General features: G+C 41.8%; 1 protein-coding gene across 2 annotated transcripts in view; it reads right to left on the bottom strand.

The window, feature by feature from the left end:
• TMF1 (TATA element modulatory factor 1) overlaps positions 1-13,629 on the bottom strand; it is a 40,652-nt gene that overhangs the window by 23,115 nt on the left and 3,908 nt on the right. For both annotated transcript variants that reach the window (XM_075938560.2, XM_075938559.2), the window contains exons 2-4: positions 5,780-7,011; positions 1,116-1,219; positions 500-626 (exon numbers count right to left, since the gene is read on the bottom strand). In XM_075938560.2, the coding sequence (XP_075794675.2) occupies positions 500-626; positions 1,116-1,219; positions 5,780-7,011 (1,463 nt within the window). The remainder of the gene's footprint in view (positions 1-499; positions 627-1,115; positions 1,220-5,779; positions 7,012-13,629) is intronic.

Raw genomic sequence — 13,629 nt, 5'->3', positions numbered from 1 at the left:
CCACAGAGCTATTTCATTCATGGAAGTAAATATCAGATAATGTGGGATTTTACTTCCTCTTAAAGAATTACAACCCCCAATACACATTTAGAGGGCCACTGATAAACGTTTCAGATTATAATAAAGCACATTTTACAAACATTGTTTTAAGAATATTTTTCAACAATTTTACTGTTGAATTTACTTTTTGCACAATGACTATGCACACACCATCCTCATCAAAGTGTGCTAGTGTTTAAGCAGTGAATGTTACAAAGCCCTTTTGTCTTCTTTTTTACATAAAATCATGAAAACATCTCTATCAGGTCTTATAGAGTCTCTCCTCCTAAAACACCACAAACAATACTCCCCTCCTTCCCCCCAAGCCTTTATACTGATATCTAAGTTACTTAATAGTGGATCCTGTATATTTCTCAACCTCTATTTTTATGATTTGCTTCCAAGGGAGGCTGACACTTTTTAGCATTATAAATATTAGTTCAGCTAGAAAGTGGATTACCTTTTTAGCTGCATCCCTCTCTTTGCATGCTAGCTGGACCTTCTTTTCGGCATCTGCTATTCGCTGAGTAAATTCCTCTTTAAGAGATGAAATACTACTGCTCTCTTCTTTCACTCTAAACATTTCACTAGATTTAAGACATTTTAGAATAGTCCCATGGTTATGCTGACATTTCAAACTGCATTCACCAGGCTTTTACAATAAACTTTAACTAGCAAGACACAAAACATTGACGCTCATTAAAAACATGGGTCTTCAGAAGGTCTTCACCAATTTAGCTAGGTAGCATAACACAAAAGTTGACACGTTAAGATTTTCATCTAAAAACACATCATCTACTAATCAAGCCCTGCTAATGAAAGGGTAAACATTCAGTACAAGAAGATTTACACTAAGTAAAAGACAACTGATAGCATATTATTTAACAAATATAATGGCTACTTCACACTACTTGTGAAATCAGGCTGATATTAAATAATTGAACACTAACAAAACAATACTTGTTTTTCTGTATCATACCATGTAAGTAGCTCCCTATTTTTGTTACATCAAGTCACAAATAAGCCCTTACAAGCAGACCACTTACACTCAGAACTGTTTCTATTTTGATACTTACTCTTTTAGGTTATCATAGGCTTCTTCCAGGCTTGCCTTCTCCTTACTAATACTTAATAACTGTGCTTCCCTCTTCTCCAGCTTCTCAGTCAACAAATCAATCATCTGAATAAAATTTGAGATGGACAGATCAAAAACAGTTATACCCTGGAAACAGCATGGGTTTTTTTCTAACTATATTTGAGGTTGGAATTCTTTGACTCTTATTAACTTTTATTTTAAAATCAATGAAGAATGGCAAACCGGATGGAAAGCTTTTACATCTAATGACACCAGAAGTAAAGCCTGGACCTTTTGAATCTAAGTTTTCCAGACTTAAAGGGAATTCCTGGCTCATCTACTGTTCCCATTAAATTCAATAGCAGTTTAATGGTACTTCTGCCAGAATAAAGAATACTAAATACATGCTTTACATAATCTCAACTATTTTTCTATTTGATTATTATGTCAGATATACTTGCAGATGACAGACCTGACAACTCACTTTTAAATCTTTTTTTGTTTCTAAGGAAAAAAAGAGAGATACTTTTTACCTTATGCTCCTCTGCTTTTATCCTTGTCCCTGCCCTCTAGACAGACCTGGGCTGGGAGCAAAGCTTTGGCTCTGCGAGCAGGGAATATGGACAAGAGTGATATGGCTGAGGCTGGGGCCATGACTGGGTGTGGGCACTGAGCACAGGGCTGCTACTGGAATCTGGGAATCTGCATGCCAAGTGCAGAGCCCAGAGTAAAATCTGGAGGTGCTAGAACACACACACCATAATTCCTGCACCAATAAGGAGAGATCTTAACAATTCAAGTAATGCTGAGGAATTGTGTAAAATAAGCTACTGTATAATGAAGAAAGTTTTCAGTATGATTTCTGATTAATCAAATGCGTTTCCCATTTCAGAAAACAAGTTAACACTAAATCTATATATTATCAAGCCAATATAGGTATATAAGCCTATGAAAATGTATTAAAATATTTTCAAGCTCATTCTACATAAAGTTTTACACAGCTTGCCCATCTGCAGAGTAGGCCAAGCAAGGCAAAGGAGTTAATGGAGACACTGTCTTAAGACTATACATAAGAAAGCATGGAGACAGAGTAGGAACGAACAGGGAAGAGACTGGAAAGAAAAGAGGAAGGAATTATTCAGCGCACACAACTTCCTGTATTCCCCACGCTTTTACCACACACAAAAAAAGTTATGGCTTTTGGGAGTAAGACATACCCTATATTTGGGAATATTTTGAAGAAATTCCCTCCCTGGGTTAAAAAGAAAAATTTATCAAGTGAAAGCACTGCAAGGAGAAGATGCAGGGCCTAAGTTGCAAGAATGAAACATAAGGAAAACTGCTTATTGGGAAAAATGATCTGGATATGTCTGAAGAACAACATGGATCAATTGGTTAGTAACTTAAATAATGCACGTTGCAATGCATCTTTCAAGACTCACTCTATACTCACTCATTTTAGTATAAATGTAAGGTAACAAGTACATTCCCAAGTTGTTTACTATGCTGGATGTTGATATGGAAGAAAGATTATCTTAGTTAATCCTTTTGGCTTGTTTAATTAGTTAACTAGATTTAGAATCTATCACCCAAGTGTATGGTACAGAAAGCTACAGTAAAATAAATCTAAAGTGTTCAGTTGCTACTGGGTGTCATTTTATTTTATATTACATAATGCCCCTTATTTTGGGGGCATCATGGCCACAGACTAGTCCGTTCCTTGTTTTACTTCAGCCTAACTTAGCTTTTTCAAGGAAACCCCATCCAAAGTATCTAACATTGGATTGAGGAGGAATGAAGTGGACATGCTGAGTATACTGAAATCTATTATCCAGACCCTTAAACAAAGTTCAGAGAAATTATTACATTGTTGATACAGTCAACATTTGGAAGGCGCTTCAAGAGACATTGATGAAAGAAAAACTTCACCAGAAAGTTAAGACTAGAGGCAATAAAGAAATGAATGGATCAAGAACTAACTCCACCTCATTTTTTTGCAAACATTCTCCACCAGATATGAAGGTAGATGCCTAATTTCTGAGCAAGATGCTGCAGCCAAGTCATGAGCATCTGAAAATCACTCCACATTAATGCCAGTTATAATAAATGTCATGGCTGGAGCAAAACCATCTATCAGTACATGTTTACTGATAAGGTTGTGAACGAAGTCAGACCCCTGATTTGGTGGAAATTATTAGCCAGGTACTTTGAAACAAAATTCCTTCAGTTGCCAAGTCAACTTTTTCACAGTACAGGCAGTCCCCGGGTTACATACATGATAGGGACTGTAGGTTTGTTCTTAAGTTGAATTTGTATGTAAGTCGGAACTGGCGTCCAGATTCAGCCGCTGTTGAAACTGACCAGCAGCTGACTACAGGAAGCCCGAGGCAGAGCTGCTCTGCCCTGGGCTTCCTGGAATCAGCGCTGATCAGTTTCAACAGTGGCTGAATCTGGACGCCTGGGACAGAGCAGCTGGGGCGCTGCCGAGTAGGTCCCCTCAGTACTGCACCTCGGCGCTGTGGGGACCAACCCAGCAGCACCGCAGCTGCTCTGCCCCAAGCATCCTGATTCAGCTGCTGCTGAAACTGACCACCAGCGGCTGAATCAGGACGCCTGGGGCAGAGCAGCTGGGGTGCTGCCGGGTTGGTCCAGTAGCGCTGGGGAGCGGCGCTGCAGGACCAACCCGGCAGCGCCCCAGCTTCTCTACCCCAGGCAACAGCAAGAAAATCCTGGTCTGCTGGTGGGGGGAGGTGCACTAGCTGCCCCCCCCCCCCAGCAGACCAGGGAGACGCGGGCGGCGGGACTGCCAAGACGTGCCGCGGTCCGCCGCCTGCGTCCTCCATGGCTTTGCTCCGCGTCTCCCTGGTCTGCTGGGGGACCCCCGCAGCAGACCAGGGAGATGCGGAGCAGCTTTTCTCGCTGGGGAGGGTGCGGGCTTGTGCGGGCTCGTCTCAGCAGTCCCACCGCCCGCGTCCTCCGCGGCGAGAAAAGCCCCGTTCGTATGTAGGGATCCGACAAGTCGGATCCACGTAACCCGGGGACTGCCTGTAGTAGATTCTTCTGCAGGCACAGAGAGAATGCTTTCATTGTCTGGCATTATTCACTCAAAACTAAGAAAATTACCTAGGAGTTTAAAAAGCAGGAAAACACCTGTTTCAGTTTACAGGTTTAACCTTTCAAGTCTGGCATCATATGTGATCCGGCATGATTTTAGTTAGTTGGATGTCCATTTAAAATGTGTGTGGCCAAGTTTGTTTATAGCCACCAGTCCTGGCTCTCAGTATTCTCTGCTATTATTTAGCTCTAATTTACCCCAATTGTCTTCTAAGAGCCCAGTAAGCAATAGAAGTGTTGATAATGCTGCTAAACAACCTCACGTGGTTCGGCAAATTCTCTGGTTCCATCTCAGTCAGGTCCAAAGGGTGCTGGATTAGAGAGATTCAACCTGTACTAATCAAAATGACAGTGGGAGTTGGGAACATGATAAATAGTTGTAGAAGTGTTAAGAACCCCATACGTTTAGTGTTGTGATGATGTGACTGAATTACTAAAATTTGAAAATTGAAAAAAAATAGGGACCGCAATCAACCAGCAACTTAGGAGACTGTTGCAACTGTAAAAGTGAAACATTTAAGATTAAATTGTTATTGTATTTGTGTGTGATTTAGTTCTTATCCTAATGTACTGCTTCTGCATCTGCTTGACACAGATAATAAGCATTATATGTACTATTTCCTAAATTAATAAAAATCAAGTTACCTAAAAATAATTACACCTTCCTAGATAGTCTAAAATGCTATATCGATTTGTAGTTAACATGTTTTAGTGATCAGATTTGTACCACTGTTTAATATGTGAAGTAGTATCAGTGGGAAAATTTAAATGAATGGTTTTCTTGCCTTTATTTAAACCAATCCACACTGGAAAAAAATGGAGCCTTATACTGCAGGATCAAAGAATTTTGCATGTGTACAGAATTTTACCCTATGGACTTATCTGGTCCAGATCCAAGATAATGCCTACAAGTCAAGATCAGTGCAGTTTCACTCAAAATTGGGATGAATTTAGCCCACAGAATGCATGTTTTGCGCTTGTGTAATGTATAGTAATAGAAGATTTACAGCGTTGCCCAGATGCAGCCGGGAGGTGAGGCCATACAATCCGGCCCCTGGCTTTTCCCTGGGTCAGCCCAAAATGGGGGACAGAGAGGGCAAGGTATTGTGCATCCCAGCTGTGGGCTCTGTCGGGGGTGGTGGTGGTGGGGAGCATGATCTGGGGGCTGCACAGTCCTCCTGCTGGCACGCCCCGGGGCTGGTTTGTGGGCAGCTGGGGCCACGCAGCGGCTCCCCAAGGCAGGCCAGGCTATCAGCTGTTGCCAACCAGTGGCTTCCCACTGGGGCGCTTGCTGCCCTCCTATGGTAATTCCACAATATAACTCCCTTCCAACCAGACACCTCTCTCTTCATTTTAATGAGAAAGCAAATTCCAGGCACATCCCATTGTCCTAACACAACCAAAACTTCATGTTGCTTTTAAGTTAGGATAAAAGGAAGCTGCCTACCAAATTTGGTGGTCCTTGCACTTATCGTTTAGGAGGAGTTCTTGAACAAATGGACTGACAGAAACAGAGACAGATACGCTTTTCTAAGATATATAGACTGTTACCTTGCAAAGCTCCTCCTTTTCACAGTTCTCTTTAGGCAGCTTTTCAGCACCTTGATGCTGCATCACAACCTCCTCTTTGAGGGTTTGTCCTTTATCTGTTTGTACAGCAGCAACCAAAACATCTGGTTGCTCGGAGTTAACAGGGGTTGCACTTCTCCCACTTTCTTCCATTTCAGCCTCCTCTGCATGTACGAGTGTCTCATTCAATTCTTCCTTAGATTTACTATTTACAGGGTCAACCATCTCAGTCTTTGGTGTTAAAGGGCTAACTGTGAGAGATGCTGAAGCACCACCTCTGCCTGACAATTCGTCATCTGAATTGATTTCACTTACACTTCGACTATCTAACGACTGCACACTGAAGGAATCAATTCTTTCAAAAGCATCTGAGGAGCTGCAACTCTCCGTCAGTTTCTGAAAGTCATTATACTCAGCACAGGCAGATGTTGATAAAAGCTGAAAGGAAGTCTGCATAAGATGAAGACCGGATTTTGAATCTGTAGCCTCTTGTCTTGAACTTACTGAGCTCTCACTTATTACACTTTCATGATCCAAAACTTCAATATCGCTAGTTGTGGATGTTCCTGATGAAAAAGTGCTAACCGGAGGTGAAGGTGTGTTGCTTTGTCTGTCCTCATTTTTTTGTTCCTTACTTTCCAAACCTATGTCCTTTGTCTCTGCAGTAAGAGATTGTGCAGGGCTGTCAGAAGCGCTTCCTGATCCATCATTTCCTGCATGAGATTGTGCATTAATAGCAACTTCAGAAACTTGGAGATCTGGAATGGCCACCTTCTCAGTGCCTTTGTTTGCATTCTCCTCATGCTTAACATCAGTTTCGAGTGTAGAACTTTCTTCTAATTTTTCGTGGGGAACATCAAGATTTTTCAAGTCCACTAGCACAGATTCAAAGGAATTTTTTGCATTTGTCTCTGTTTCTGCTAGTGTTTCTAGTTGACTGCTGTGCAGAGATTCCTTTAAAGTGCTTTTTACTTCTTCTTTGGGTCGCTGTGATTTGGTTGGAGGTTTAGACACTACTGAACTCTGCTGAACACTCTGAATATCTGTTGGCGAGAGAAAGGCACTGAAGAAATTCTCAGATTCATCCACCACAGTCCTCCTAACTGGTTTGGTGATTGCTGTTGGTGATGATATTGACTGATTTTCAAGTTCTATATTTGAGTTTAATCCCCAGATAGAAGTATCCCATCCTCCACTTGTAAGGGAACTTGTTCCTAAAACAAGAAATAAAGAAAGTCAACCATGTGAAAAAACATCTAAAATATAAAAGTTACAGGTTTGCAGTACTTGAATTGTGAGATGCAGCAATACAGAAAAATGAACAAAGTTATAGGGTGTTAAATATACAGCAATGAAAAAATGTATGCATAGCTATAGTACCCTTTATTGTTCTTGCAATCTTAAATTTTATAGCTGATTGTCAAAGCTGAAAAGAGCCATAATGATTCTATGTCTTATACGTACAGAAGGAACTATGGAAAGGTAGAGCAACATTGATGAAAATTACTTTCTTTCTTCTTCCCAACAACTATGGAGAGCCATAGGGCGATAGGAAGGCAAGACTTATACTAAGATCTGAGAACTAGCTAAAAAAAGGTGGGTACGAGTATTAGAGAGCACAAAATAAGAACAATTCTGACATTCATTCTAAGAGAAAAAGAAAACTAGCAAAGGGGATAGTGGAGAATGAATACAGCGTGCTTATTGCAGTAAGTAGGCTACTCGCAGTAATCTACACACTCTGAAGTTTAGAGTACTAGGTGTACCAAAAAATAGTGACTTGCAATTACCAGGGTTAAAAAAAAAAAAAAACTTCCCCTCTCATGGGCAAGAGGAAAATCAACTCTCACAACTGAGACAGTCTCATCTTTCAATTTTTGAAGAATTTAGGACCAAAAGGATGTGACTATAAATTTTCATACAGAAACCAGTAAAACCAACATTTTGAGGCAGCTGACACACAGCTCCAGTATCTGCAAGGCTGTTCCTAACCTTCTCAGAAGGGTAAAACGAAGAACACATTCCTCTGTTTTCACTGTTGCTATGCTGAGGAGCAACAACCAAGCCATTAACCACCTAAATTAAATCTGCTCCTCAGTACTATCCCACAGCAGCAAACAGGGTACTGTTTGTCTTGAACTTCGGTAGCTTCCCTCTGAGCTTCTCCTCTCATACTAGCCTCTGGTTATTCTCTGACTAGCATGTATTGGGTAAACAACGAAAAGTCCTGTGGCACCTTATAGACTAACAGATTTATTGGAGTATAAGCTTTTGTGGGCAAAGACCCACTTCGTCAGATGCATGTAGTGGAAATTCCGCAGGCAGGTATAAATATCCAAGCACACGAAAAGAAAGGAGTACCAATCAAGAGGAAGGCCAGCAATAAAGAGGTCAGTTCAGTCAGGGAGGATGTGGCCCACTTCTAGCAGCTAATGTGGAGGTGTGAACACCCCAAGAGGAGACACTGCTTTTGTAGTTGACTAGCCAGTCACAGTGTTTGTTTAATCCTAAACTGTCCAGGGAGATAGAAGTGTTCTCCTACAGGTTTCTGTATGTTACCATTCCTGATATCTGATTTCTGTCCATTCATTCTTTTATGTAGGGACTGTCTGGTTTGGTCAATGTATATGGCAAAGGGGCATTGCTGGCATATGATGGCATGTATTACATTGGTACATGTGCAGGTGAATGAGCCCGTGATGGTGTGGCTGGTGTAGATGCATGGGCAGAGTTGGCACCAAGGTTTGTTGCAGGGATAGGTTCCTGGGTTAGAGTTACTGTGGTGTATAGTTGCTGGTGAGAATTTGCTTCATGTTGGCGGGCTGTCTGTACGCAAGGACTGGCCTGCCTCCCAAGGTCTGTGAGGTTTTAGCTGGGGACTGTAGGTGATGGCCAGGGGTGTTCTGTTATTTTCTTAGTTGGGCTTGTCTTGTAACAGGAGGATTCTGGGTACACATCTGGCTCTGTCCATCGGTTTCCTCAATTCCTCGGGCAGATATTGTAGTTTTAAGAATGCTTGGTGAAGATCTTGTAGGTGTTTCATCTCTGTCTGAGGGATTGAACAAATGCGGTTGTACTGTAGTGCTTGGCTGTAGACAATGGATCGTGTGGTGTGTCCAGAATGGAAGCTGGAGGCATGTAGGTAAGCATAGCAGTCAGTAGGTTTTCAGTGTAGGGTGGTGTTTATGTGACCATCACTTATTTGCACTGCAGTGTCCAGAAAGTAGATCTCTTGTGTCAATGAAAGCTTATGCTCCAATAAATCTGTTCGTGTATAAGGTGCCACAGGACTTCTCGTTGTTTATGCAGATCCAAACTAACATGACTATCCCTCTGATACATGTATTGGGTAGATTGTGAAGAATTTTATTTACAATTTTAGTAGCGTCCTAAAAGCGGAAACTGACAATATGGAACCCCGTACTGTTCAAGAATAATTTCCAAGATATTTCCCACATATTGTCAAAGTGCTCAGTATCTCACTACTTATTTTGGAACTATGTAAAAAGATTTATCCCAATACATATTTAGTTAAGGCATGCAATGGTAAACTAATTCAAAATCTAGAAGTTATAATACTCAATATAATAGCAGTACTAGCACATTATTGACTACACCATGCTTTGCAAAATCAACATTTGAAGTTCAAGTAACACATTAACACCTTCAATGCCCAAAGTGATGAGCACTAAAAGTTTATTGCCATGGGTGTGAAATGCATGCGATTCAACACATCTAAAAGTCTGCCAATTGTTTGACAACACATATGCTTATTTTTAAAAATAACCCCCCCCAAAATCACTACAATGTGGGTTTTTTTAATCTGGCCCCCCCAGAGTTTGCTCATGACCTCTGAATAACCTTATTAATTTCATATTATCACCCCAAAAACTTAAACACAGTTAACATTTTAAAAACATTTGGTACAATACTAAAAGAAACAGGGAATGAATTATGTGGAACCTTTTTCACATGAAACCCATAGGCTTTAACTTGTATGACACTGAAGCCATCTGACTATTGCTTTTTTTTTTTTTTCTTTTTTAAACTAGAAATGCTTATATATTAAATCTTGTTTATACTTCACTATCAGTCTGGAAAATGTTCTCCTGTGTTAGAGATTCAACTTTATTCCACCTAGTAAAAGATACTGTTATCTCTGTTTTACTGCTATACCGCACTCAATATATACACATTTGAACTCAGGATATGGACTATCATTACAGTTTCCTGCATCTCTTCATCCTGCATATTGACATTAAGACTTCTCCTTGAAAAGTTTAATCTAGAAAGCAACTCAACTCAAGACTATAATTTAAGATGAATTTTTCTTTCAAGTTCTGTTTTAATGTCATGCCTTATATGAACAGACATCATTTCATCATCTTTAGACTATGACAAACTTTCTACATTCTAGTTTAATAGACATTTTGTAAGCAGGAAGTTGCAGTAGTTAATTCTGCCACAAACTTAATTCTGCATTAACTTCCTCATGAAACTGTACTGAACCTTGAAAGAGATTGATGCAGCAGACAACTTTCATTCACCACTTTTCCCAAACACTGATAGCACACAGACAAAGATGTCTGTGTCAGAATTAGACAAAGGAGTATGAGAAAAAATTAGACATCTCTCTCTTCACACCTGTCACTGAGTAAAAATGAATTAACAAGTTCTTTGAGTACATGAGTTAAGTATGTCTTCAAAGCACAGGTATATCAATAGCATCCAAAATTGGGAGTACTACTGTCAATCGTCAATAAGAGCGGAGGAAAAAGGACTAATATAGTTCCAGTGATTCTTCTTTTACACCTCTGGGGAAAGCACTAGGCCTTTCTGTGCCTCACTTTCCTTCACCTGTAATATGGTGAACATATTAGGAAGATTAAGTAATTGTTTTTAAAGAGCTATGAATACCTGCAATGGGGCTATAAAAATGTAAACTCGTAGGAAAGGAGTTGTAAAAGAGACAGGGGGAAAAAAAAAGTGTTTTCAAGGCAGCCTCCTCAGCACTGCCATAACAATAAATATAACAACAGATGGTTCTGCCAACTGCTCCAGGGATGATGATGTGTGTTAACATGCCTTATAGTAATACATGTTTACCATAATCTAATACAGTGAACTGATGAATAAGTGTCTGTCAAGGTCCCTATTCTCCATTTGTGTGACAAAGAGCCCACTGGTTGTGTTTTTCATTCAAGTCTAATACTTAGAGTCACATACACTCACTATGTTTATAAGCAATGATGGGCTGAACTTGGCCTTCACATAGCACTGGTGTCTGTGTTGCTGCCTAGATGAGTGGTTTTCAGCCTTTTTTCCCCATTTGTGAACCTCTACATTTTGAATGGACGTGCAGGCCCCTTTGGAAATCTCAAACATAGATTAAAGTTGAAAACCATTGTTCACAAACTTTCATGGACCTCTTAGACAGAGTCTGCAGCCTAGAGATAGAAACATAGAATCCAGGTTGGACCTTACTGGTCTGGCACCCTCAGGACCTCACTGGTCCTGAACAAGGGGATTTGCTGGATCAGGGAAGGTCCCTTCCTCATGGCCCATGCTGCCACCAGGCTAGGGCTCCAGCCTGCCCCTGCTGTTGACCCAGACCCTATGGCTCTTCAGATGCTGCCAGACTCACTGCTGCCAGAGTCAGAGCGCCACAGCCAGAGCACTGCAGCCGGAGCTTCCTGGATGCCACTGGGGCTGGAACTCCCCAGCCACTGGAGCCAGAACAAGACCAGGCCTGGAGCTCACCAGCTGCCACTGGGATTGGAGCGCCACAGCTGCTAGGGCCAGAACTCCCCACTATGCTGCTCATCCACACATTCCACCTCCCCCAACACCAGGCTCCCAGCTGAGTTGCCGGTGCCCCTATAGTGCCGCTGTCCCACCATCAGATCTCCCTGTTCCTGGGCTCTGTGTAATCAACTAGTTGACTACCCGAAAAGTCAGGCTTATTGGGTAGTCAAGTTACTACTCCACTTGTTGCTCCCCCCGCCCCAACCCTTGCTGCCTCTGTATCAGAGAGAGCAAGGGGGGAGGGGCTGAAGCAGGAGCTAGTGCTAGGGGGAGACCATTTAAAAGCTGGTCCCCCCCAGCACCATCTCTGCAGAAGGCATGGGAGGAAGAGGCGCAGCAGTCCCAGCGCGCACTAGATCTCAGATGATGTTGAACTGCTTCTTAAATGTAGTAAGAACCTTGTAGCTTACTACATTTAAAAGCAGAGCCACAGTGAACCCCTTTATAGACAAATAAAAGTAATCTATAGAAATTCCATTGACTGCTCAATGAGCCTCCTAACCACTGTTAAACATCGCTAGTCCTGCAGCACCTTAGAGACTAACAAAACTGGAGTAGACGCCCCAGAACAAATTAACACATGGCTTCATGGTTTGTACACAGATGCATGTTTCAAACAGCTTGCAAATAAGGTTTAATCCTAAAACAAATAGCATTACACCAACTACTTGCTACTTCTGACTCATGAGAGCCGGAACTCTACCACACAACAAAGATCTGGTGTTAATGAAATACAATATACCATGTATCAATTAGTAAAACAGGATTTTTAAAAAGCATTAAAATCAGAGTTTTAGATATATGCAACTCTTACTATATTTGAAAGGTAGAGGCGCAGGATAGCGAACATCCCACCCACTCCTTATCGACTACTCGATTAGCTGATTAATCAAATTCCTAGTCAAAGAATGTCCGTGGTCCATGCTGGATCACAGATGTTGCCAGACCACGGAGTCGCGATTAAGGGAGGCACAACCTGTACTAGAACTGGAAGGGGCCTTGAGAGGTCTCAAGCCCAGTCCACCGCCCTCATGGTGGGACCAAGCACCATCTGATAGATGTCTAACCTGCTCTTAAATATCTCCAGTGATGGGGATTCCACAACCTCCCTTGGCAATTTATTCCACTATTTAACAAACTGACAGTTAGGAAGTTTTTCCTAATGTCTAAACTAAACCTCCCTTGCTACAATTTAAGCCCACTGCTTCATCAGAAGCCAAGAACACCACTTTTTCTCTCTCCTCGTGACACTCGTTCAGATACCTGAAAACTGCTCTCATGTCCCCTCTCCGTCTTCTCGTTTCAAACTAAGCAAGTCCAATTATTTCAGTCTTCCCTTGTAAGTCATGTTTTCTACACCTTTAATCACTTATGTTGTTCTTCTGTGGACCTTCTCCAATTTCTCCATATCTTTCTTGAAATGTATTGTCCAGAACTGGACACGTTACTCCAACTGAGGCCTAACCAGCGCAGAATAGAGCAGAACACTGACTTCTTGTATCTTGATCACAACACTCCTATTAATGAATCCCAGAATCACATTTTCTTTTTTTCCCCAACAGTGTCACACTGATGACTCATATTTAAGTTTGTGGTTCACTATGACCTAGATCCCTTTCAGCAGTACTCTCTGCTTCCCATTCTGTGTGTGAGATGTAAAAGGATGTATATGGGATGTAAAAGGTTAATCATTTAACCAGTTAGTTACCCAGCAAACATTAGGCTAACAGGAATGCTTACTGGGTAACTGGTTGGACTGCCAACCACAGATGACTGAGGCAGTCTTGGCTGCCACACCTGTGTCAGGCCAGCAGGACCCTGGTGTGCATGGGGCATGGGCAGGACCCTGGACCCAACCATGAAGCAGCAGCAGTTTCTGGCTCCAGCGTGGCTGTGGTGGGCAGGGGGGCTGCAGTAAGAGGATGGTCAGGCAGGACCCTGGACCCAGGCATTCCAGCTGGATCCTAGCCTCCGCTGCAGCAGACCCCTGACTACAGCTGAACTGAGAGGCAGGTGGGTTGTGGTCC

This window comes from Pelodiscus sinensis, chromosome 11, assembly GCF_052426305.1.
Source record: "Pelodiscus sinensis isolate ZL-2025 chromosome 11, ASM5242630v1, whole genome shotgun sequence".
Taxonomy (NCBI): domain Eukaryota; kingdom Metazoa; phylum Chordata; order Testudines; family Trionychidae; genus Pelodiscus; species Pelodiscus sinensis.
This window is presented reverse-complemented; position numbering and strand designations above follow the sequence as displayed.